At 40.3% G+C, this 26,721-nt stretch overlaps 2 protein-coding genes across 2 annotated transcripts; both read right to left on the minus strand.

The window, feature by feature from the left end:
- Positions 1 to 7,088: 7,088 nt before the first annotated feature.
- On the minus strand, positions 7,089 to 7,619 carry LOC308524150 (small ribosomal subunit protein eS24-like). The gene has a single exon (XM_081098299.1). The coding sequence runs from the start codon at positions 7,564 to 7,566 to the stop codon at positions 7,189 to 7,191; it is 378 nt and encodes a 125-aa protein (XP_080954425.1). The 5' UTR covers positions 7,567 to 7,619; the 3' UTR covers positions 7,089 to 7,188.
- A 1,285-nt stretch (positions 7,620 to 8,904) lies between these two features.
- On the minus strand, positions 8,905 to 20,825 carry LOC308524045 (tripartite motif-containing protein 5-like). The gene is made up of 7 exons (XM_081098198.1): positions 20,346 to 20,825; positions 19,687 to 19,782; positions 18,825 to 19,055; positions 12,821 to 12,843; positions 11,197 to 11,297; positions 10,879 to 10,905; positions 8,905 to 10,417 (listed from the first exon to the last, which is right to left on the minus strand). The coding sequence occupies exons 1-7, from the start codon at positions 20,763 to 20,765 to the stop codon at positions 9,855 to 9,857; spliced, it is 1,461 nt and encodes a 486-aa protein (XP_080954324.1). The 5' UTR covers positions 20,766 to 20,825; the 3' UTR covers positions 8,905 to 9,854.
- Between the last annotated feature and the right edge of the window lie 5,896 nt (positions 20,826 to 26,721).

The raw sequence follows: 26,721 nt of genomic DNA on the forward strand, positions 1-26,721 counted from the left end.
TGATATTTCTTTCTTTCTTTCTTTCTTTCTTTCTTTCTTTCTTTCTTTCTTTCTTTCTTTTCTTAATTAAATCTTTATTGTTCAGATTATTACATTTGTTCCTCTTTTTTCCCCCAATAACTCCCCTCCTTCCAGTTCCCACCCCACCATCCGCCCTCACTCCCCACCCACTGTCCTCATCCATAGGTGCACGATTTTTGTCCAGTCTCTTCCCGCATCTCACACACCCCTTTCCCCCCCAAGAATAGTCAGTCCATTCCCTTTCTATGTCCCTGATTCAATTATGATCACCAGATTCTTTATTCACTTGATTCTTAGATTCACTTGTTGATAGATGCATGTTTGTTGTTCATAATTTGTATCTTTACCTTTTTCTTCTTCTTCCTCTTCTTAAAGGATACCTTTCAGCATTTCATATAATACTGGTTTGGTGGTGATGAACTCCTTTAGCTTTTCCTTATCTGTGAAGCTCTTTATCTGACCTTCAGTTCTGAATGATAGCTTTGCTGGATAAAGTAATCTTGGTTGTAGGTTCTTGGTATTCATCACTTTGAATATTTCTTGCCACTCCCTTCTGGCCTGCAAAGTTTCTGTTGAGAAATCAGCTGACAGTCGTATGGGTACTCCCTTGTAGGTAACTGAGTTTCTTTCTCTTGCTGCTCTTAAGAGTCTCTCTTTGTCTTTTGCTCTTGGCATTTTAATTATGATGTGTCTTGGTGTGGTCCTCTTTGGATTCCTTTTGTTTGGGGTTCTCCATGCTTCCTGGACTTGTAAGTCTATTTCTTTCACCAGGTAGGGGAAGTTTTCTGTCATTATTTCTTCCAATAGGTTTTCAATATCTTGCTCTCTCTCATCTTCTGGCACCCCTATAATTCTGATGTTGGTACGCTTGAAGCTGTCCCAGAGGCTCCTTACACTATCTTCATATTTTCGGATTCTTTTTTCATTTTGCTTTTCCGGTTGGGTGTTTTTAGCTTCTTCGTATTTCAAATCTTTGCCTTGATTCTTGCGGTCCTCTGGTCTGCTGTTGGGAGTCTGTATAATATTCGTTATTTCAGTCCGTGTATGTTTAATTTCTAGTTGGTTCTTTATCATAACATCGAGGGTCTCATTAGATTTGTTGAGGATCTCATTAAGTTTATCAGTGGCTTCTAGACAGTTCTTGGGAGACCTTAAAAGTGTGGTTCTGAACTGAATATCCTCCATTGACAGTTTTGTCCTGTTTCTTTGTCTCCGCATTTTTTATGCTTTGTTGGTGCACCCCCTAGTGGTCTTTGTGTGGAGTCCTCCTGTAGTTAAGCCTTGATTGTTGTAGTTAATACTAGGGGGATTTGACCTCCAGGCCAGCTGGCTGTGAGAATCAGCTGTGTCTGCAGTGGGAAAACTTCTGTCCTCTAGGGAGGTGCTAATCTAGCCTTTGCCTGAGGCTATCTGGCAAATGGCTCTGTGCAGGGCTTGGGCAGGGCGGGTGGGTCGCTCGGGCTCGGGATCAACAGGGTGGGCCGGAGAGAGCAGTTATGGTGGCTCTCAGTTCCGTCCCTAGGGGCTCTGCCTCACAGAGTCCCAGCAACCGCTGCAAACCTCGGAGAGAAAGCTGCCTTCGAGTTCCCACTGAAGCCAGACAGTCCCGCTTCTCCCATTTGAGTCTGGGTCCCTAGAGACTCGCCCAGATCTGGAGCTCAGAATCTGAGACTCCCTCCCGATTGAAAGCACCAACCGCGCCCTCAGCTACCAGCCCACTCTGCGCGCACTCCGTACCTGAGTATTTCACTTCAGCACTGCGCCTCCTCTGAGTCTGGTTATGATATTCTCTTTCCTCCTAGTTGTAGAATTTCCACTCAGCCAGCCTTCCTGTGGTTCTGGATGATGTCCGTTCCGTCTTTTAGGTGTGTTTTGATTTGGTTGTTCAGGCAGCAATCTCCGGCATTAACCTATGCCACCATCTTGGTTCTCCTCTCATATTGATGTTTCTATCTCTCTCTCCCTCTCTCTTCCTCTCTGAAATCAATAAACACATATTGAAAAAAAAAAGAATGTGGTTCCTTCATGAAGTTATTCTATTTCAAAGCACAACAAAGGTACTAATATTTGAAGTAGATTAATATTCTTTCCTAACATTCACTATTTAAAATCACAGAAAATTAATCAACATGATTCTCGACTACTGCTTATGTGCTAGGAAATGAGAAAGTTAGTGAAAATGTTCTATTTTTCTTTTCTTTTTATATTATATGTCTTTATTGATTTCAGAGAGAGGAAGGGAGAGGAAGAGAAGGATAGAAACATCGATGATGGAGAGAATCATTGATCAGCTGCCTCCTGCACAGCCCCTACTGGGGACTGAACCCTCAACCCAGGCATGTTCTGGACTAGGAATCAAACCATGATCTCCTGGTTCATGGGTCAATGCTAAACCACTGAGTCACACAAGACATTTATTTTATTTACACATCTGAAGAAAGGAGTGCTCTTTTTGATTTTTTAAATTTTTTATTTAATATTTTATTTTAATCATCAATTAGATGATTATTTTCCTGTGACTATTTTCTAACTACCAATTTGTACTTTTTAAAAATATATTGTTTTATGCATTTCACAGAGGAAAGAAACATCCCTACCGTGGAACTAGATTGATACCCATTGCTACTGGGGTGCATAAACAGAGAGAGAAAGACCATCTGGGTAGTCCTGGGAGTTTTGTGTCTGTAGATAGTGGGTCTTTACCTTGGTCTGAACATAAGGCAATGTGTCAGCAGTCACCTAAAGCTATGTGTGTTTAGGCAGGTGGAGAAGTGTTCATATACTCTGGATGACACACATGACAGAGACCTGTGAAACACAAATTCCAACGAGGCATCTGTTATTAGGAGAGAAAAGACTCAATATTAAGGCTGGTTATACACTGGAGAGATAAAATCTGTCCTATTCCAAACACATTACGTGCCTTTATGAGTTGAATTGTATCCTTCTGATAGATATTGAAATCTAACCCCTAGAATGTTTGAGAGTCACTTTATTTGGAAACTGCTGGGGTGTTTCTCAGCATCTAGAAGCGTTCAGGAATCTGTAAAAGGGGCTGTGCATAAATTTGTGGGAAACTGATATAGGGTTAAGCCTCGTACTGACCTGTTGGCAAAGTCACAAACAAGTCCCAGCTTAGAGGGCACAGTCCTCTTAGCATAATTAGGCTTGACCTTATAACACTCCCCAGATCTTATCTGGGAAGCTAATGGGCTGAGGAAGTGCAGGAAGTGTTACTATGGTCAAAACAAGTGAAACTCACAAGAACTGTGTAACTATGGTAATCACTACCTTGTTTACCTCTCACCATAAAAAGCTTCGTGAGGCCTGAGCACATGACAGGTGAATCCATTTGTCATTGTGATTTTAATTAAAAATTTTCAATATTTATAAAATGAACTTTCTCCTGTTTTGAGAGACCTGTAATAGCCACTGAGAAGTCAGTTGGTAGACACCAGATATGAATCTTGTTCTGGTATAAAACACTGATATCTGATCTCTGAGATGAGGGAGAAAAGGAAAGCACACATCAAAATCTAAGTAACACAAAGATCAAGGTACAAATTGCTCAAAGGTGAGACTAAGATGGCATTCTTTTGAAAAATTACTAACTCCTTTTGAAATGAAGGAATCTAGCCGGAAATGAGCTGTTCCTTGTGCCTGGTGACCCTAAATTCCATTCCTGTTTTAACATCTGGATTCCTTATGATAACATCCGTTGCCACCTACAGCTGGAAAGAAGTGTTGTCTGTGAGCTTATTGTACATTTAAGAATAAAGGTTTATAAAAATAAATACATAAATAAACAAATAATGCTAATTTAACAAAAGAGTAAGAGACCAGCTTCAAGAGGTTCTGATCCCTGCAGAGCCCCTAAGATCCCATCCCTCCCATATGCCTCCTGATAAGGGCTCTCACTCCTGCTGGCCTCACCAGGAGCCTGGGCTTTATGAAGAGGGAGAACAGGGCTCCATCTCACAGGCTTCCTGGAGAACAGGAGGGAGGGATTTTCTGTCTGGGTATAAAAGAGTATTCTGACTCACCGTGGAAAGGTAGAAAGTCAAAACTACAGAATAGAAAGAAGATGAGGTAACTCAGCCTGGAGAAATAATGGTCCCTCCAAGAAATAAATAAGACTCTGCTCTTTTAAACCCCCTTTTCTCTAAAGATCACTCTTCCCCCGGACTCAGTGTTCCTCTTTTCTGCCACCTCAGCAGAGCAGCTTCAGAAACACAATTTAAGACACCAAACACATTCAGTCTGCTCCCCCAAAGCCTCCCATCCTTTGTCTCCAGAAACTGCCCTGCTTACTTTCAGAAAATGTATAGGTGGAGTCTTAACTCAGTGGAGGAGATCAGCTGTAAGTCTAGTCAAGATTCACTCAGCAAGCCAGTGACTAGCTCTCCACAGAGGAGTTCCCCCATAGGAGTGGAGTGAGAAATGAAAATTAAGTTCATAAGAGTGGAAAAGAAACTAAGGAAGCAGAACAGAAACTTAAGAACAATAACAATAGGAAGTCACCAGTCAGGACACTTAGGGAAGTCAATGCTTCAGCATATTCTTATAATTTTATCCCTTTTGTAGATTATTCTAACAAGAATATTTGAATAAGAAGAAAGTGAAATCCAATGACACACTCTACAGCTTGCCTGATTACTCAGAATTTCAATTCAATTTTATACCAACTACTTAAGCTTATACTATATTCATGTCCTAGAAATCTTACTGGGTATAAAGTCATGATTTAGGAAGTCTGGGTACCTGCCCTTTGTAATGCAGAGTGTGATGGGGAAGATAATCAACTGCAGAGCTCAGTTAGTTTGAGCTGAATGGTAGCAGCTGTCCTTGTGAAAGGTAAAATTGAAATTTTAGGAAAGATCCTTCTTTCCAAATAGCAGCTACAAAGAGCTGGTGTTTAGAAAATTTTTGAACCTATTGACAAATTTTTTCCACAACACCATTGAATCCGAGCAGGCCCCTTGGATAACTACCAGTTTTTGTTTCTGACATAATGTGGTACAGCTGTGGCAGTGACATGTTACCAGCAACTAGGAGGCAGGAAGGGCATGGAGATTAACACATGGAGCTCTACAAGTGGAGTCTTTCTCTGGGAAGCACACACAACTCCCTAAGTGTCCACTTTCCCCACTTCTTTGGGAAACATTTGGACCTTTTTGCACCATCAATCAAAAGCAGAACTGAAAAATATTGAAAATAATAAATTTAACATGGTACAATGTATGCATGGCATAGTACTATAATGAAAATAGAATGGCAAAACATAAGCATAATATTTTTTAAAGCAGAAGTGAAACATTTCTATTTCCTCTACATGTGTTTGTGCCCTATTATCAATTTTGTTCTTCTGAGAACATGTTTCAGATGCTACAGCTACAAGCTGGTGGAAGCTCCAGACAAGGGTCCCTCACTGACAAGACTGCCAAGCTGGGCAATCTTCACACATTAACTCATATGAGACACGGAGGGCATCCAAAATGTCGGTGTTTTTCTAATAAAAAGCACAGATATTTTTATATTGTTTATAACCCATAGTTGAGGAACATAAGCTTGCCTTATATACTCTTCTTTGTTCACATATATCAACGAGGCAGGAACTGGAATTTATATAAGTGTATTTCCTGAGCCATATTGACAATTTCCATTTCATAGATAGGAATGAATTTATTTCTAGCTATAAATAAAATCTTGATGCTTTGCAAATGCAAAGATAAGCACGTAAATTTTGCACAAAGTGCATTCTGAGAGCTGGCATTCTTTCCTTTATCATATTTATCATCATATAATACTCTTTTTGAGTATCCCTCTTCATCTAGCCCCTTCATCCAACAACAATTAGATTTATGAAGGCAGGAAGGGATCTTCTTTGTTATCCTTTATTGTACCAGATTCATTACAAAATATTGGTATATGGGGAATGATATTTAAATAGAAAGACATACAGTTATATTGTAATGGATATAATTTTAATTACATTGAGCATGCTGATGATGATCATATTTCTGTTCTATCACTGGTGTTACTGTCAACATAATTGCTGTGGTCATAAATAAAAATGGTATTATTATCATTTATATAACCTCCTTTGATCTATTTTATTTAACAATTCTTCTCACATTCTGTTTTGTTCCTAAGATGTACCCAGATTCTTTCCTCAATGTCTGTTTTTTATCTACATTACCACATTCTAACCACATTACTTCCTGTGCCCTGTTATTTTCAGTCCAGAAACAGTTAAGAATCATACATCCAAAGTCAGAGAACTTCTCTCAAACAGGAGATGTGGGGACTAAAGGGAACACAGAGCCCTGAGGAGAATGTATTATTCCCTGGGCCTCAGAACATAATATTCTGGGATGTTGACCACCGCAATGTGCTTAGCTCTGGAGATGACTTTAAGTGATGGGAGAACGAACATAATTCATTATGGTTTCCTATTTGCCTAAAAACCAGGAAATCTAGTTGTACTCTTTACTGAAAAACAATGATCTGTCTGTATTTCAGAAGACCAGACATGGTTATCCAATCAAGCCCTGCATCAATATCCACTGCAGATTCAACTCCTCTCTCACTAGGGGCTGGGGGTGAAAGAATAGGCTTATTTCCTTCCTGGGGACTGCCATAGTACATTAGCTCACAGGAAAGATTGAAGCCAACATGGAGAAAACAACTGAAAACAAAAGTATGCCTGAGAGTACATGCGTGGTGTGTGTGTGTGAGTGTGTGTGTGTGTGTATTTATCAGAGACAGAGCTTGAGTAGTTTTAACGGTGTCAGGGAACTGAAAAGTGCAGTATCTAAAAATTCAGGTCCTTTTTCATTGCAACTAGAGACTTTATCCTGAATTGGAGGATTGGCATTCCAGTAACTGAAAAGACATGACTATTCCTGGGTTGATATTTGTCAATAATTAAAGAGTATCGCTAGTAAATCATAGTCTCAGTCATCATAGTAAAGGGGTAAAAGGAAGGCAAACCTCAAACGGAAATTTTAGAAGATCAATTTTACACACACACAGGAATGCCCACTTTGCAATTCTTTTTTTAAATATAAGTTTATAGTTTATTGATCCACTCATGAAAAATCTGCACAACCATCACAGATAAAGTCACCGAAGAATCTTTACTCCTTCTGTTGTTCAATCTCCAGCTCACTTTTTGCCAGCACTAACATTGGCCTTGGCAATCCCCCTGACTTTCTTCATTCTATTCTTGTGTTCCTTTCTCTGTTTTCCTGAGGTCTTCTTCTTCTCCTCATATAGGCCATGTCTTGCAAGTCTGTGTTTGGGTTCATTTTTCTTTGCGTAATCCAAGGAATCATAAGTCCTGCCACCACCAAAGTGGGTTCTGAATCCAAACACAAAGATGACATCAGGTGTGGTCTTATACATTTTGGCTAGTTTCTCCCGAATTTCTGTCTTGGGTACTGTTGCCTTCCCAGGGTGAAGGACATCAATGACCATTTGCTTCTGCTGAAGTAGTCTGTTGGTCATGAACTTCCTGGTCCAGATAGTTAACGTGTCATTCATGATGAAGGTTGATCTTCCAGCAGCCAGGGAGGAAAAGAGCTGCAACTCTTTTTTATATCAAACATCATCCAATGTGAGTCATTTGGAAATTCCTATGGACATGCAGGGATGAGAGCAGCTAATAATTGACAAGAGAACCATTTAATTAATCAATTAATTAATCTATCTATTTATTTTAACTTTTACTTCTTTGGAAAAAGATTTGGGAATAAAAATTCCAAAGAGAAGGGGGTTCCACAAGTTCTGGATTGGTGGGAATATCCATTGCAGAAATAATGCCCCTGTTGTCTCATTGGAGGAGAAGAACTGGCTTTTCTTTGTTCCTTAAAACTTGCACCTCCCTGCAAAAGTAAGGCTGGCCTGGCAACAGAACACTTACCTACACAGTTGTTTAGAAATCACACAATAGTACTGGTTACACTACTGTATTTCTGTGAATAATAATTTTTTAAAAAAATTTTAATCTTCACTCAAGGATATTTTCTTCACATTAATTTTCAGAGAGAGTGGAAGGGAAGTGAAGAGACATGGTGAGAGAAGCAGCGATGTGAGATAGATACATCAGCTAGTTGTCTCCTGCACACGCCCCGACTGGGACGGAGATCAAGCCTGCAACCAAGGTATGTGCCCTTGACCAGAATCGAACCAGCAACCATTCAATCTGTAGGCCAAAAGTCAAACTGGAGAGGGCAATGATAACTTTTTAATGCAGAGCAAATATAACCCAAATTCAAGTTCAATTTCAATGACATATATTTACTGTAGAAAAATGAGAAATATTAACTAGGAAACTGTACAAAAATATTTATTTTTTAATTAACTAAAATTTAAAGAAAGTTATAATTCTTTCATCAAATTACTTTATTTCTTAAAACAAAGTAGAATAATAATTGTGAAAGTAAGCTAAACTAATATGTATTCTTAAAATAATTTATTGCAGTCACAGTAATAGAACAGCATACCTGATTACTAATTATGTACTAGCAATGACAGAGGTTATTAAAAAGATTCTGTTGTTTAATTACCACAATACATCAAGTACGATTCATATATATATTTTTACAAATGTGAAATATAATATTCTAGGATTTAGTTTATTTGATCAGAACTAATATATAGTAACAGTAGAATTATAATAAAATGCTCAGTGTCATACACACACATGTACACACACATGCATTCACATACACAGTTTTATCTATCACTGGCAGAGCTGGACGTGTCTTGACAGCAGCACAGAGGTATCTGGCATCTGAAACATGAGACTTCAGTAAAAACCACCCAAGCACCCCTTAACGCAAAAACCTGTTTAATGAGACACTGACACAGTTTATATTTCTCAGTAATTAGTGGGGGAAATGTTTATTCAGTTGAGACACTTACATGTTATACACTTAATGACATTTTTCTTCTCACAATGATTCTAACTAACTATGGTGGGTTTTATTACCAGGACCATATAAAGAAAATAAAATCAGCATTCAAGTATTTTAGTCATGGTTCATTGTGCATATTTGGAGAGACTGGACTTGAACTCAGACACTGTGGACACAAAGCTTCCTCTGTTGGTACATATTATTTATAATATTTTCTCCTTCACTCCTTGATGAATAATAAACATAAAGGGGTAAACTGACACACACCTGAGGACTCATTCTGTAGTGAATGACTCCTATACAGAGACTTCAATAATGTACAAAAGTTGTTAGAAAGCTTTCCATCATCTCAGTCAGAGGCAGAGGACATGAGATTTAAAAAATTGGTAGAGATGTTATCTACAGGCATGTCATTTTTTATGAGACGTTAGTCATTTTCTTTTCTTTTTAAAAAATATATTTTATTGATTTTTTTTTTACAGAGAGGAAGGGAGAGGATAGAGAGTTAGAAACATCAATGAGAGAGAAGCATCGATCAGCTGTCTCCTGCACACCCCCTACTGGGGATGTGCATGCAACCAAGGTACATGCCCTTGACCGGAATCGAACCTGAGACCCTTCAATCCCCAGGCCGACGCTCTATCCAGTGAGCCAAACCGGCCACGGCAAGACATTAGTCATTTTCCTTAGAATTATAGAAATGATGAATTAGGATTCTTTATTAATGCAAATAAGATATTGGATAAAGAAAACATGAGGCAAATTGTATACCCTACTGATGAAGGAAGGGTGTTCAAATCAGAAGAAAAAAGGCAGCAAAGATGTGATGGTGACAGTGATGCAGAAAAACTCAGTTTGTTAGATGCACTCAAGGAAAGAGGTTCTACAAAGAAGTGGGTGAGAGTATGAGGTTTAAGAGCTTGGAGAGCACAGTTTCAGGGAGCCAGGATATTCCATAGAATTGAAATATGGATAAATTTCCTGATTAAAGCAACATGAAGAGAATTTATAGATGAGAAACCCATGGTTTGTGATATTAAAAAATGAGATAGTGGAGGCCGTGTAGTCTAGAAAAACTCCAATACGATCTGGAGGAACAGTCAGGAACAGGGTTAAGGGTGAGGGGTTGGAGGAGGCAGAATCCACAAAAGCCTGATATTGGTAATAATTCTGTAACGCTATAACCCAGTAGCCATTTTTAGGTTGATATCTAGAGCAAACAGGCTGATTTTTTTCCCAAAAATCTATCCCAGTGGAGACTGGGTATCTCCTGCTACATACCCCCAAAATCCAGTTCTGACACTGTGGCACATCTACCTCCCAGTAATGCTTCCCTGATGTGATAGATGGGAATCCCAGGACAACATAATCTTCTCTCTCAGGTGGACAATGTGCTCTCTGATAGAAGTCACCTCTCCCTTTTCTCTTATATGCAGAAATGTCAACATTTGATTGGTGATTCAGGGTCATGTTTGCTGTAAAAAAAATTACAGTGTTGTGTCAGAAAAATGATGTACTATTACTTATGACATTGCAAGAGAGATCTTCAGAATAAAATGAGTAGGAACTGGAAAAAACTCGTTTTAGTTTTTAAGGAGCAGGATATCATTGCAGAAATATAATATGTATGTGTGTTGGAAGGAAAACATGGATCTTAACAACCTCTCACACCCTAACCCACTTCTGTGTGGAGCCTTTTTTCATGGGTGCATCTAACAAACTCAGTTTATCTGCATCACTGTCACCATCTTATCTTTGCTGCCTTTTAATTTTTTTTATTTGAACACCCTTCCTTCATCAGTAGGATGTACAATTTGCCTCCTGTTACATTTATCCCAAGATATTATTTGCATTAGTAAGGAGACCTAATAGAAATGCAATATTCTAAAAGAAGATGAGGACAGGGTAGCTTCATGATACTGTGATTTCTACTTACCCCAGTAGCGGCGCACATCTGTCAGTTCTGAAAGTAGAAAATATACATAATATAAAATATAAGCAAAAGAGTCTACATTAAAATCTATTTTCTCTTCAGATCAGGGGGAAGACTGGTGTCTATGTAAGGAAGTACATGGAAGAATGAGAGGTGAACAAGGCAGTTGACCACTCCCCAGTGAATATGCCCATATAGTCAGCCCATAATATCCATTTTCCTTTGTCTCCTCTACCCAGACCTAGAAACTGAACTCTTCTTCCTCTTTAACCACCATCATAACAAGAATCCACAGATACCCTCTCACTCTAGATTCCTCACCATTAAACACTTGCAGCATCCCTCTCAGATCGGGGACTTGGAACACTCTCCTCTGTTTCTTGGGGAGAGTTTTCAGCTTCTTCAGAGTGAAGGTCTTACTCCTAGGGACGACAAAAAAAAAAAAAAGATCTCCACACCTCTGCAGTTTTTGTCATCCAAAACCACTGATTTTTATCCATTCACCCTATTGAACACTTGAGCCCCCATTCATGGACCCCTGAGAAAGTAGAGAGTAGAACTCTGCACTTAGAGACCTTTCATGGACCACTGAGGAACTAGAGGGTAGGCTTCTGAACTTAGAGCCAGAAAAATTGTGCTTGGTCCACTTTCCCCGGTGCCTTTTGCTTGATCTTGGGAAGGAGTATACCTCTCAGAAGCACAGTTTATTCCTTTCAAAGTGAATATCCTCTCCCTCTCTAACTTCTAAAAATCATATGAAATTATATACAATAGTGGATTTCTTTAAAATGCAAAGTTTGGTACCTTGAAATAAATTAATGTAAGGAAAAGCCATGGCATGGGTCTGGATTCCCAGAATTATGACAAGAAAGGAAGGTTGCAGAACCTAGCTCCTGGTGGTTTTAGGCATACTGTGTGGGAATACTCTCGGGAGAGGACCAAGACCTTTAGGTGTTAATCACCAGTAGGGAGGCCCCAGGAACAATATCTGAGATTTCAGTTGCTCTGGGAAAAAAATGTAACACTTGGAAAAGACATTATAGACACTATACTAACAGTGGTCTGAATTTCATGTGCTTGGAAGAGATTAATGTTGCCAAGTAGATGTTCACATTTAGATATAGCAGTATTTGCTTAAGTCCAGTGGTTAGAGCATCAGCCCGAGGACTGAAAGGTCACATGTTCTAGTCCTATCAAGGGCATGTGACTGGGTCGCTCAGTGGATAGAGCACCAGCCTGTGGACTGAAGGGTCCCAGGTCCAATTCCAGTCAAAAGCACATGCCCAGGGTTGCAGGTTTGATCCCCAGTATAGGGAGTGGTGGTGGTGGTGGTGGGGGGGAGTCATGAAAGGGCAGCCAATCAATGATTCTCTCTCATCATGGCTGTTTCTATCTCTCTCTCCCTATCTCTCCCACTATGAAATAAATTTTTAAAAAAAGGCGTGAGAAAGATGGATCAATTGTTTGTGCCAGAGTCAAAATATTCCTTGATATTTAAAGTTGTTTTTGGAAAATACAGAGAAACATAAAAGGAATATAACTGAGTTGTCTCAAATTCTGGCTGCTTAGGAGCTGAAGAAAACATGACATTCCAAGAATAAATCCATCACCTATGAAGTGCAGAAATCTGAGTTTGATACAATCATGCTGATTGAACAAAATTAATGTGGTCACATGGGCCTGAAACTGCAACATCTTATGTTTAACTGCTTCTAATCCAAACTCTGCAACTTCTCCCCATCTAAATTCCCTACCATAAAATCTGGTTCATTCTCAGTAATTATAAAATACTTAAACCATACGTGAACAGAAATTCAAGGTAAACCTACAACCAGCTTGTTCTTCCCTGAGCAATATTTTATTGTAATTAACTACCAGATAACTTTAATGGCTTTAAACCTCTTTTTACAGGACAAAATGTTCATTGTTCATCTTTCACACATACCTTTCCAGGATGCCATTCACATCCTAGTGACAAAAGAGAAAACATGAGTCAAAAAGTAATAAGTCCTCCTCACTTACAAAGCTTCATCACATACCCAGCAACCCCCTGATCTGGTGGGAATAGAGATGGTCCTAATGTGAGAACAAAATAATAAAGAAAAGAGCCAGGTCTATCATTTCAGAAGATTCATGAACAATTGTCAGTTTTTCTAAAATATAGAAACAACTTTGACCCTTGTGGAAGAACACCTTTAGCTTCCAGTACCTGGAGATGAGACATATTTATAAGAAAAGCACGAGTACCCTGGTATTTTCCCCATGTTCATAAGACTCCTTATGAGATGATTTGAATAATTCATGGTTTGCTCATTTATTCAACACAAGTGTAAATTGATTAACTATTACTTGTCAAGTTTTATGAGTTGATTGGAAGAATCAAAGACGAGTAGTTACAGTATTCTTCAAAAATTCATATGGCTTCCACTGAATGTACAAGCAAACAAATGTATTAATGTAGGCATTTCTCAAATCTCCCTTCTTGTTTCACCCACTATCCATAGTTGATCTTATCCACACCCTTAAATTGGACACACACTTGCGTACAATTTATTTCCAAAGTCTATTTTTACTCAGATTTGTCTCTTAAATGCAAGTTACAATAATGCCTAAGAAAGCACCCACAGGCACCAGTAACTTAGGCTGTTTACTATGTAACTTACTTTTCAGCAAACAAATTACTACCTCTTTTATACACCTTTGTTGATGTTACCAACATCCACTTGGTCACTGTTCTAAATAGTACAATATTTACTGCGTTTCAGTCTCTAACAAGACAGTTTGTCCATATTGTTAATTTTTTTGTCATCTGAACTTGTTTATCATCAAAGATTTATTCCTTTAAACAGATATTCACAAATACATTTGGTATCACCTGAGACTAACTTTTTTCATGACACCCAAAACTAGGCCAACCGGTGGATCTACATACAAAAATAAAAAATTAAAAATTGCTTTGTTCTCTGCATTAGGGTCTTGTTGTTCATGACAAAAAGAAATTAAAAATAGATAAAGTAGAGAAGATGAAAAGGAAATTGGGGGACAGTTGTAATTTAATCAAGCTTCATTTTGAAGCTCAAACATTGTCATCAGGATCTGGTTTATGTCATGCTCCAAAGTCTATTTACCCCTCTTTATTGACTTTATCCTCAGTTCATGAAAGCAAAAAAAAAGTATCTCCTCATACAAATTTCCCACCAAAAGTATGTCTTCCCAGTTGTATCAAATAATTCCAAGGCCTGCATGGCATTGGCCTGCATTGGACTAACTGTCCATATTAAAAGTATGACTGCATTGTTGCTGAAGTAATATAAAGCAATGTTGGAGGCAAGTATCCATATTTTATTGGAATTAATTTAGTATTAATATGCAATAGATCTTGATAAAATAGGATGGATATTGTAATGAGAAAAGCAACCACCACAAAAATAAAAAGCGTAAAATAAATTTTATACTAGAAATATTTGGTTAACTCAGTGGTTCTCAACCTTCTGGCCCTTTAAATACAGTTCCTCAAGTTGTGACCCAACCATAAAATTATTTTCGTTGCTACTTCATAACTGTAATGTTGCTACTGTTATTAATTGTAATGTAAATATCTCATATGCAGGATGGTCTTAGGCGACCGCCAAAAGGGTCGCGACCCACAGGTTGAAAACCGCTGGGTTAAAGAGAACAATGAAAATTGTAGGTGGCATTTAAAAGCTAATAGCACAATGTAAGTTAAATAGAGTTACATTGACAATTACATTAAATGTCATTGTCTTAATTGACCATTTAAAGGCAGAGATTGCTGGACTATCTAAAAAGCAACTTACAGTATTGCTGTCTACAGGAGACATTTTGGATTCAAAGATACAAATTTGGCAAAATAAAAAGAGAATCTTGAACAAAACGGTGCACTAGGTAAAAAATGTGCTTGTTTCCTCCAAAACTCACATCAAAATTATAATTAAATTATAGAATAACCACCTTTGAGAACCACATGATAACAAGCTGACATTCTGCTGAAACTAAAAATTTGAAGAAGCCACCTTGAGACTGGTAGGAAGGGTGGAGACGAAACTGGCTTGTAACATACCCATGTGTGGAGGTTAAGAAATGAGACAACCATTCAGCCTGAGGGGCAATTCCACCCACCAATGTGCAACAGCAATCAAGACTCAACTACAATAAGAGAGCACACACAACCCAATAGCACCTTTTTCAGATGAATATGGAAACTGTACCACTGGTTCCCAAGGGACACCAACCATATAAGGCCACTCTGCCAAGGCTGAGAGATGTAGCAGATACACCAAATACATAGGAATAAACATGGAAAGGCAGCAAAAACAATGAGACAAGGAAACATGTCCCAAATGAAAGATCAGGACAAAATTTCTGAAAAACAACTAAACAAAATGGAGGCAAGCAATCTACCAAATGCAGAGTTCTACACAGGTTATAAGGATGCTCAATGAACTTAAGAAAAGAATATTTCACTGAGAACTTCAACAAAGAGTCAGGAAACTTGAAAAAGAAGACAGACAGCATAAAAAACACCCAGTGAGAAATGAATACAGAGATAATTTTGAAGCAGCAGGAGAAAAGCAGTCAGTTACTATTAAGGGAGCTCCTGGAAGACTGTCTGCTGATTTCTCAACCAATCAGCTGATAGTCTTATGAAGGCCAGAAGGGGGTTACATGAAATATTCAAAGTGATGAAAAGCAATGATCTACAACCTATATTACTCTACCCAGCAAGGCTATCATTTAGAATTTAAGGAGCCATAACGAGCTTCCCAGATAAATAAAAGCTGAAGTTCACCACCACCAAACCAGTATTACAAGAAATGTTAGGGACTCAAGAAAAATTAAAAAAAAAAGAAAGAAAAAATATAAATAAGAAAATAATCACAATGTAGAAGACATGACCAACATTATCAACCTGCTCGATTTAATTCTAACTGGCATCTATAAACCCTTTTACCAAATCAATACAAATTTTTTTCAAATTCATATAAAAATTTGGACATACAATATTTTAGTATCAACATATTTAAAAGACTTAAATAACAAAATATATGCTTTCTGATTTTAAAGGAATTAATTTTAAAATACACAACAAAAGAAAAAGTAAAAATCACCAAGTGTTTGTAAATTAAACAACACAGTTTCAAATATTTCAAGGGTTAAGATGAAAATAACAAAGAAAAGTTGAAAATACGTTGAATTGAATCTAAACAACAATAATCCAAAAGTATGGAATATAATGAAAACTATGCATTTATATAATTAAAAAATAACAGAAAAAGTTGTTGAATCAGTGGTCAAACTTCCCACTTTAGGAAGCTAGAAAAAGAACAATAAATTAAACCAATACACACATGCACACAAACACGTACACACACTCATATATGAATGTGCATTTACATATACATATACATACACAAAGTTAACTATATAAGTAAGAACATAAATCTATGATATTGAAAGGTAAAAAATAAATGAATCAATAAAACAAGTTTATTCTTGAAAAACTTCAATAAAATTAAACAAATATAACTAAACTGACAAAAATAATCACTGAAACGAGGAATAAAAGATGGGCCAATACTGTAAGTATTGTAGAAATTAAAGAGATTCTAAGAAAGTATTATGACGAAATTCATGTTTATAAATATGAAAATTTAGAATGGACAAATTTCAACAAAGATGAATATTATAAAAACCTGATTCCAGAAATATATATATATATATATATATATATATATACACACACACAAATACCCAAGAAGATCTTTCACAAGTAAAAAAAAATATATATATATATATATATATATATATATATATATATATATATATATTAAACCTTTCCCTAAAAAAGGCCCAGAGTGAGATGGTATCACTGGTACATTTATTGAATAATTAAAGAATAAATAATAACAATCCTTCTCATTTGCTTATTAAGAAAATAATTGTTTAGTCAGAAAAAGGAGAAAAATCTCAACTCATTCTATGAAGAAAAAACAACTCTTGGATAATAAAGAGCTATCTGAAAAAAAGTTCTAGGCTAGGTCACAAATATAGTGCCCTGTAGAATATACTTGGAGACAATAGATCTTTCCTCCACAGTCATTTTTTCACTGTAATTAGTACATCCTATCTAATAATAGACAAACATGGTAATTAACCATACCTCTGCTATGCTTCCCATTGGCTAATCAGGGCGATAAGCAAATTAACTGCCAACCAAGATGGTGGCCGGCAGCCAGGTAGCTGAAGCAAACATGAAGCTTGGTTACCCCGGCGATGGAGGAAGCCAAGGTTCTCCGCCTGCCGTGGCCCAACTCTGAGCTCCAGTCTAAGCAACAGTGTTTCAATTATAGAAGCTAAACAAACCCCAGATACCTGTTTTCAGCAGCCGAGGTCTCAGAGCTGAAGCCGGGCCTCAGAGCTAAAGCCTGGCTCTCAGCTCCAGTGACAGCTATAGAAGGTAAATAAATCCCAGAATGAAAAAAAAAAAAAGAAAGAAAAAAAAGGAGAGGTTGGAAGCTTCAGTTGCAGGCTTGGCCTGCCTGAAAACGGCTATCAGCTCCTCACCCAGGCTGGCCAGGCACCCAAGCGGGACCCCCACCCTGATCCGGGACACACTTCAGGGCAAACCAGCCATCCCCAACCCGTGCACCAGGCCTCTATCCTATATAGTAAAAGGGTAATATGCAAACTGACCCTAACAGCAGAAAGACTGGGAATGACTGGTCACTATGACATACACTGACCACCAGGGGGCAGACGCTCAATGAAGGAGCTTCCCTCTGGTGGTCAGTGAGCTCCCACATGGAGGAGCTCTGCTCAGCCACAAGCGAGGCTGATGGCTGTCAGTACAGCGGTGGTCGTGGGAGCCTCTCAGCAGCACTAAGGATGTCCAACTGCAGCTTAGGTCTGCTCCCCGCTGGCAAGTGGACATTCCCTGAGGGCTGCCGAGCTGCCAGAGGGATGTCTGATTACCAGCTTAGGCCCAATCACCTGGGGAGCAGGCCTCAGCCAGCAGATGATCATCCCCCAAGGGGTCCCAGACTGTGAGAGGGCACAGGCCGGGCTGAGGGACTTCCCCCCACCCCCACCCACCGAGTGCACAAAGTTTTGTGCACCAGGCCTCTAGTCCTCTATAATAAAGAGGTAATATGCAAATTGACTGTCATGTGCTCACACAAGATGGCCACCCCTATGTGGTCAAAAATGTCTGCCCGCATGTGGTCACAAGATGGCCACCACAAGATGGCAGGCAGGAGAGGGCAGTTGTGGGCGATCAGGCCAACAGGGGAGGGAAGTTAAAGGTGACCAGGCCTGCAGGGAAGGGCAGTTGGGGGTGACCAGGATGGAGGGGGAGGAAGTTAGGGGTGACTGGGGTGGCAGGGGGGGCAGTGGGGGGCAACCAGGCCAGCAGGGGAGGGCAGTGGAGGTCAACCAGGCCAGCAGGAGAGGGCAGTTGGGGGATCAGGCCTGTAGGGGAGGGCAGTTGGGGGCAATCAGGCTGGCAGGGGAGCAGTTAGGCATAGATCAGGCTGCCAAGGGAGTGGTTAGGGGTGATCAGTCTGGTAGGCAGAAGCAGTTAGGGGCAATCAGGCAGGCAGGCAGGCAAGATGCTGGGAGCCAGTGGTCCTGGATTATGAGAGGGATGTCCCAGATTGGAGAGAGTATAGGCTGGGCTATACTCTCCTCCAGTGCACAAAATTTGTGCACTGCACCTCTAGTTATAAAAATAAAATTTTCCCTTGTTATTCATGCATTTGATGATCTCCATAACCTCTGAAATAGATGCAAGGAACAGTTACTGCAAGACCAAAGGAACCTCAGCATCACCACCACAAACAGCACAGCCACACATCAGAGGTTATGGAAATCATTTGAGGAGTCTTTGTTTTCCTCAAATTCAGATGCTAATGATTCTTTCTGAGTCTTACCTGCAGCATCTCCGCTGTTGACCCCTGCAACCGACGCTGGAGATCCCAGGTGAGATCTCTCAACAACTGGCTCTGCTGGATGAGCTCACTGTCACCCTGAGCCAGGTAACTGAGAACATCTCTCTCCTCCTTCTCCAGCGTTTGCAGCTCCTTCTGCTCCTCACCATCCAGAATACCTCTCAGTCCTTTAAAATAATCCTGGATACTTTGGATTTCATTATATATTAGATCCTTCAGGAATGAAAAAGAAAGGGAGGGACTCAGGATATCAAGAAGAGACTGGAAGCCAGAAAAAGAAGTATTTGATTTGGAAGTTCTCAGAGGGAAAGGAGATGCAAGCACAGGAAGAATCATTGGGGAGGCCTATTTTTTCCTATTATTTCTTCTCATCACATCCAAAAATAATGGCCTCAAGTCTGCACTGTTGAAACAAAACAAAACACCAAGGTGTAGCTCAGCTCTCACAGAGCTGCTCAGGGCAGTCATGCCTTCCAGCATTACCCCTGACCCCCACCCCCACCCTCTGCCTAATGTTGAACATCAAAGACATGAACTGTTGGCAACCGTCTTCCCCTGAAAGAGTTAAAGGCTCAAAATAAACAGAGACATGAACACAGAATTCACTAGCCTTCCTCACCAGATAATCTCTCCATGACAATAACTAACCTACAAATATTTGTGTTAGTTTGTAACAGATTCATATTGTGCCCAACCCCTACCAAGGAAAGGATGAAGAATGGCTAATCAATAAATCTGGACATATCAACTGCCAGGGAACAAGAAGACAGGGAGCTCCTTCTGACTATACCCAGGGAGGTATCCAGAATCTTGTCTAACTACTTCAGGAAGAGTTTCCTCCTACCTTCCAGGAAGTTGTTTCCTTTTCAAGGTCAGCTCTCAATTTTTCAGCTTCCTGCTGCTTTGCACTCAGACTGTCCAGAGCTTTCTGGAGCTTCTCCTATGAGAGAGGAATCACATCAGGGTTAAGCTTTGGGCTTTCTTATCATCAGAAGAGAGGACAAATGGGGAAGAAATCAGGTTGATCTCTAAAGAGACTTGAGTTTATAGAAACTGCAAAATGACAACTTGAAGCTGTGATTTGAAGGAAATCTGATGTGGTTTTGTGTTCTTTAAGACTCAGATGATAGGAGAAACCATTACTATGTCAAGAGAAGACAGATTCTCTTTGCCCTACAAGAAAAAACTTGAACCTGTGTAAGGAAAGAATTTAGGTCTTGATTTACTCTCCTGTCCAAAGGGACAATGACAGCTTTGCTTGTGCACCCAAGCCTCCACCTATTAGCACAAGGTTTAAAAATGTCTACTTCTGATTGAAAGTCTGCTCATCATTTGTGTGGAATGCACAGAAATGTCTCTCAGGTCTTGGAAAGTGAACATAGGAAGAAAAGTGAACACAGGCCTCAGGGTCTGGTGGCAATATAATTACAGTGAAATGCAAAGTTAAGATTTCCCATCAAGTTCTATTTTCTGCCCTGTCTTACCTCCATCCCAGTCTATTACCTTGTACTCCTGGGCTATCTCCTCCATGAGGAATGTGTGGTGACCACGGTGCTCTTGGGACCACTCGCAAAACAAGCAAATGATCTTCCCATGCTCCTTGCAGAAGAGCAGGAGTTTCTCTCCATGGTGCTCACAGAGATCTCTCTTTTGCTCCTCCTCTGGGCTCAGCTTGACCTCCCTGAGCACCTCCACTATGTTAGCCAAATGCAGACTCGGCCGCAGGTTCTCAGGCTGGTAACTGCTCCTGCACACGGGGCAGCTGCTCTCTCCTTGGCCGTTCACGGACTCCTTGCTGTTTGCAGTGATGCAGGCTTGGCAGAAGCTGTGCCCACAGTCCAGGCTCATGGGTTCTGTTAGGATCTCCAGGCAGATGGGGCAGGTCATCACCTCCTTTATGTTCACCAGGATTCCTGAAGCCATCGCAGCTGCTCCCTGTTCCTTCCTACCTGTTCTGAACTGAGGCTCCTCTTGTTCCCTGATCTCTGCCTGATTGGAAAGGTTAAAAGGGGGCAGAGTCAGAACAGTGGGAATGAATATTGTTAATTGTATAGAAATCAAAGACAGGGAAAGAACAGATATAGGGACATAAAAGAAGAGGTAGAGAGACAAAGAAAGGATCACAGTGACCTGGCAATATTAAATACTTTAGTTAATTTAACATGACACATTTCATTTCTTTCTGTGTAATGGTTGTTACTGATCTTTACTTTTACTGAACAGAAGGATGGTCTGAGGTCCTTTCTACAAAGAAAAGATGTTTGCGTGACCCAGCATCTCTCCTTCTTCTTTCCTTTACCAAACACATCCTCAATAATAAACTCACCAAACCACTTTTGGGTCTGGGCTTTTACACCCACTCTTCTCTCAGTAGGCAATGCTGCCCCTGGTATCAGTAGGATTCCTTCTCATACTTCAGTCAAGAATCTCCTTCCATGTTCCTTTATCAGAAAGACCTGTTCTGACTTGCTTATTTACAGTGTAATGATTGCCATCATTTTCTGTGTGTTAAAAAAGATTTCTCTTATTATTTTGACATGATATGTGACACTGTGTGTACCTGGCAAGAGCAAACCCTTTATCAGATCTGTACATAGAGATAGTAAGTGACTTACAAGGATCTTATCTTCAATACACAGAGTTGCAATGAACCTACTATGTTCAAGGTCCCTATCAGGGGTCTGTTCCTACATTATTGAGTTAATCAAAGGTGAAACAAGTAACTTAGGAATTCTGAGAATTCTTGCGTTGATAAATGGTAACATTTCACATTTTCCTGGAAATTTGCCAATGACATTGATAGGAGCCTCATTGTGTGTAAAGGGAGATAGGAGAAATATACGTTAGAATTATGCAAGTAACATATCTGAAAAATTAGAAATTCAGATGAAATAGATATCAGTCTTTGGAAAGAAATCTCAAAATATTAGGCAAGGTCATCCAACTAATTTTTCTTTTTTTAATGTATGTTTTTTATTGATTTCAGAGAAGAAGGAAGAGGGAGAGAGAGACAGAAACATCAATGATAAGAGAATTATTGATAGGCTTCCTCCAGCAAGTCCCACACTGGGGATCGAGCCTGCAATCTGGGCATGTGTCCTGACAGGGAATCGAACCATGACCTCCGGTTCATAGATCAATACTCAACTACAGAGCAACACTGGCTGGGCTCAACTAATTTTTCATCACTACAAATTACATGCTAATACTAATACCCATAAACACAAAAAATGAGTCTGAACAGAAAGTTCAAACCCCTATGACCCTGACATTCACTTGCAAAGTACAGCAAATTATATGCAAGCTGATATGACAAACAATACTAGAGAAATGTGTGTGTTAGGAAATCAAATAATGGGGACAGGTAAAGAGCTATCCAGAAATTCTAACTTGAAAACATAAAGGTTAAACTGAAAGCTGAATATTATGGAAATATGACATATGGGAGAGAAATAAAAAAGTATTAGGTAAAGGAAATGACCTGTTCATTGAAGACGCACCACCTTGTCTGATTTCGAAAATGCCAATGTCTTTGGTGTGAGAAAACTGCTAGGCTTTTGGTATCACATGAGCCTGTAGTGATAATGACATATGGCCCTTTGACAATTCACCAATTTTCTAACATTTCAGACACTTTTCCAAGAGTAAAAGGAATGATCACTGTTGGGCTATGGAATATTAGATAGATTCAGTAGAATTGAGAGGATGAGTAGGATATAAGCACAACTTCCAAGGAGACATGATGATAGCTTTCAGGACAAGGAGGTGAGGGAATGGGGAGCAGGGGCTAAGAGTGAAACATAGGCATAGGTAAGAAAAAAAGACTGGCAGTTCTATTATATACTTTGTAACAAAAGGGCAACATCAAGCCTGGGCTCTTTCTTCCCATCGAGGTAATGTTGGCTAATTCTTCTAATAAGTTGGCTTTTTGTTTTTGTTTCTGGAGAACTCATGAGGCTACAATAAAGTGGAGGCTCTGCTGCCTTCAAGGCCACATTGTTGATAGCAAAATCAGACTGATGTGGAAAGTGCATTGGACTAGGAGGACTTCCCATGGACCTCAAGTGCCAGATAACAAGCTTAGACTTCATTTTCCATAAGGGGATTGTGACATTTTAGCCACCTGTGTCTCTTTTAGGCCCTTGGACATTGTGCTTACTGGCTTTCACAACATAATTTGCACTGTAGCTCTAGGCTTACATACTGTTGTTGGTTTCTCACACATCCACTAAGTCTGGCTTCTCAAAAGGCTGAGAGATCACAGGAATGAAGTACTTTCTATAGCACTGAGAATATCATCACTAATAGCTCAGCTAAGGAAGCCAATGTCAGCATGCCCAGTCTCCTGTCCTGTATCTCCAGCTCAGCTAAGTGACCCTGGTAGGCAACTATCAGGTCACATAGATGGTCATGACCATTTAAATTAGAAAGGACGCTGGTGGTCTGTTAGGGAAGGCATTATAGAGTGGTGAAACAGTGTTGCTCATTCTCCCACCTGGACTCAATATGGCCCTGTGGCTACAGTTTAGGCTCAGGATTCTCTAAGGAACGCCAAGTAAATAGGACTATGAAGCAATAAACAAAGAAAGAAAAGATCTCAGTAGATATCCATGTCTTGATGGTTGCCAAAGTTGGAAGGTTAAAGAAAGATCTTCAATATGAGATAAGTTTTCCCTTTGCTCTGTGCTCTGAGGGAAAAGTTATAAAGGCTGCATGGAGAGGAATTTAGACCGCTAACACTGTCTACTAATGCCATGTTCATCATACATGAAGGGAACCTGATAAGGAATGAGGCTGAAGGAGAACAGAAGTGTATTCCAGCTAGTGGGCCAGATACTGAAAATAGCCCAGAGGCCACATGCAGTTAGCCTCTGGCTGCAGAGACGGTGGTACAGATCATTGTATGGCTCCAGCATAATCCAAAGAAGGTGTAAGAGCCTCCAAATATTTCTCATCCTATCCAAGATCCAACAAATCCTGAGACCCACCAAGAGCCTGTAGAGGAGAGAGGAAAAGCATGCATTCTGCCTTGGGGCTGCAGAATTTATTTTTATGGTGGCGCTACAACAAGCTAAGGTCAAAGCAGCTACTGCCACAGGACACAGAAGAGGAAAGTGAAGAAGAACTTGAGTCCTCACACAAGGAGTTTGACCCCACCACTACCTAAGCAGTGACTCTGTGGCTCCCCAGCAGGCAGGCAGATAGATAAGGGAACATGAGTGGTATCTATGCTGGAAGGATATAACAAATGCCCAAGTCCATCCTCAGGACCGAGGGGTTTGTGGCCCACATCAGTCTCCCTAACTCAGTGATGGTGATCCTTTTGAGCTCGGCGTGTCAGCATTTTGAAAAACCCTAACTTAACTCTGGTGCCGTGTCACATATAGAAATTTTTTTATATTTGCAACCATAGTAAAACAAAGACTTATATTTTTTATATTTATTTTATATATTTAAATTCCATTTAACAAAGAAAAATCAACCAAAAAAATGAGTTTGCATTTCACCTCTCACACACGTGTCATAGTTTCGCCATCACTGCCCTAACTCTTGCCAGAGACCTGAGCTCAAAAAATGTCTGTCTTCAAAAACCAACAAGGCTTATGCCCAGGAGCACCATAGAGGTATAGGGAACAGGAGATTCCCCTGTTAAAGGGTTCCTAAACAGGACTTGAAGGACTGATAGTATTTGCACAAGGACCCACTCAAAAGCTGAGGTTTGAGAATTGCCTAGACCACTGGTCGGCAAACTCATTAGTCAACAGAGCCAAATATCAACAGTACAACGATTGAAATTTCTTTTGAGAGCCAAATTTTTTAAACTGAAACTATATAGGTAGGTACATTGTTATTAACTTAATTGGGGTACTCCTAAGGCTTAGGAAGAGCCACACTCAAGGGGCCAAAGAGCCGCACGTGGCTTGCGAGCCGCTGTTTGCCGACCACGGGTAGACCATGTGTGAAGGAGATCTCGTTCCTGCTGGAGGAGTGGAAGCCTGTGGGACTCGCCTGAGGCAGAGATTTTGGGGTTTGGGTGGCATTAGAGCTCCATCCTCTATCTTGCCATTGCAGGGCTCCATTTCCCTCTAACCTGTCAGTGTTCCTGAGTGTACATGCCACATCCCCCTGCTGCTGCTGGGCTGCCAGAGCTGACAGGAGAGGGAGGGCCCATGCCTCATTCCCGTTCCAGGGCCACCACCCCTGAGTGCTAGAACTCTTGGGGGAGTTCATTAATGTGGTGCAGATTAAAACCTTGATGGAAGGAGGTGGGGTAGAAGACAGAAATCTGAATATAGAGGAATAGGAAGAATTGCAATTTTCTGAGGTTCCCAAGTATAAGGATGCCAAGAATAAGTTCATCTTTTTAATGATGGTTATTGACCAGGAGAGGTTTCAAGGATGTTGGCTAAACCTTTTATAGGACTTTCGCAATTTATGGAGACACTAGCTGCCGGGTCAATTTGTTTCAAAGAAGTCATTTGGGTGCATTCTATAGAAATTATGAGTTTTATACCACAGGTGAATTCATTTGTTATTGCGATCTTAATAAAAAATTTACATTCTTCTGTTTTGAGGGACCTGGAATAGCCCCTGAGCATTCAGTTAGTATACATCAGACATGGATCTTGTCTCCAGTATAAAAAACAGATATATATCATCTCTGAGATGAGGGAGGAAAAGAAAGTACACATCAAAATCTAAGTAAACACAGAGATCAAGGTACAAATTGCTCAAAGGTGAGATAAAGGTGGACTTCCTTTTGAAAAATTACTAACTCCTTTTCCTAGCTGCATGCAAAGGGAAAAGTGAGTAAAGAGTCAATATAATAAGAGAGGAAGGGAATGTGTAAGATGATTCAGAACTGGTTCTAAAGCAACAGAGGACACCAGAGAGTCATAGGGTGCATTGAGGTAACTGAGCCATGGCCCTCAGGAGAGAATAAATTCCCTCTTCTTGGACCTCTAAGGGGCAAGTGTCCACATGGGGACTGTTAGGTGAAAGGGAAGCCCAGGAGCGGATGCATGCCACTGCAAGGCAGATGGTGACAGAGATAATGGACCCTCCCTGATTTTCTAACAGCTCAGCATGCCAGACAGATGGCGACACAGATACTGGCTCCTTCCTGGAATCTGTGACAACACTGGTGGCGGGAACTTCCTCAGCTCATTTCCCTCCTCCCACCCCCCCCCGGCCCCGCCCCTCACTAAACAGCTGTATAAAAAAAAGTGCCTCCCTCCCTGTTGGCATGAATTCACTGGCCCTGCCTTTGGGGCTCCTGGGTCTCACACGGGAACGCAGATTAAACCTTCTCTTTTCCTCCTTTCTGATTGACTCGACTCTCTTTGTTTTCCTGTGTCACGAACCTTACAGGGACTACAGAGATGGGCAGCAATCTGGTCATCCAGCCTCTCTCATCAGGCTGGCCAAAGGCTGGTCACTTATCAGGAAGGTTGGGAAAGTGAGGAGGAAACTGGTCTTGCAAGGTGTGTCTGGACATAGAAACTGTGAGCAATGCACTGCCCTGAGTGGGGGAGGGTTGTTATGCTGGAGGGACCATGGGATGTGGCCTGACTCCTGGGGGCCTCCCTGCAGGGCCATGAAAGGGGCAAGGAGCATATCTGCAAGACACAGACCCCAGCGGGATATATATAGACGGGCTCTCTGCGTGTTTCCTCACTCTGATTTGGAAATTATTCCTGGAGACCACTAGTGAAAGGGTCCCTCCCTTTGTCTAGGAAGCCTGCTTGGTATTCCTTTGCTCTTCTGGAACAGAAGCTTCCCAGAAGTTATCAAGACAAGAGTAAAGGATCAGCATTCAGGGAAGGGGCGTCAGTTGTCATGTCCTGTATCAAAGGTAGCAAGAAAGCGCCCCTGAAGC

This window comes from Myotis nattereri, assembly GCF_964212035.1.
Source record: "Myotis nattereri genome assembly, chromosome: 9".
Taxonomy (NCBI): Eukaryota; Metazoa; Chordata; class Mammalia; order Chiroptera; family Vespertilionidae; genus Myotis; species Myotis nattereri.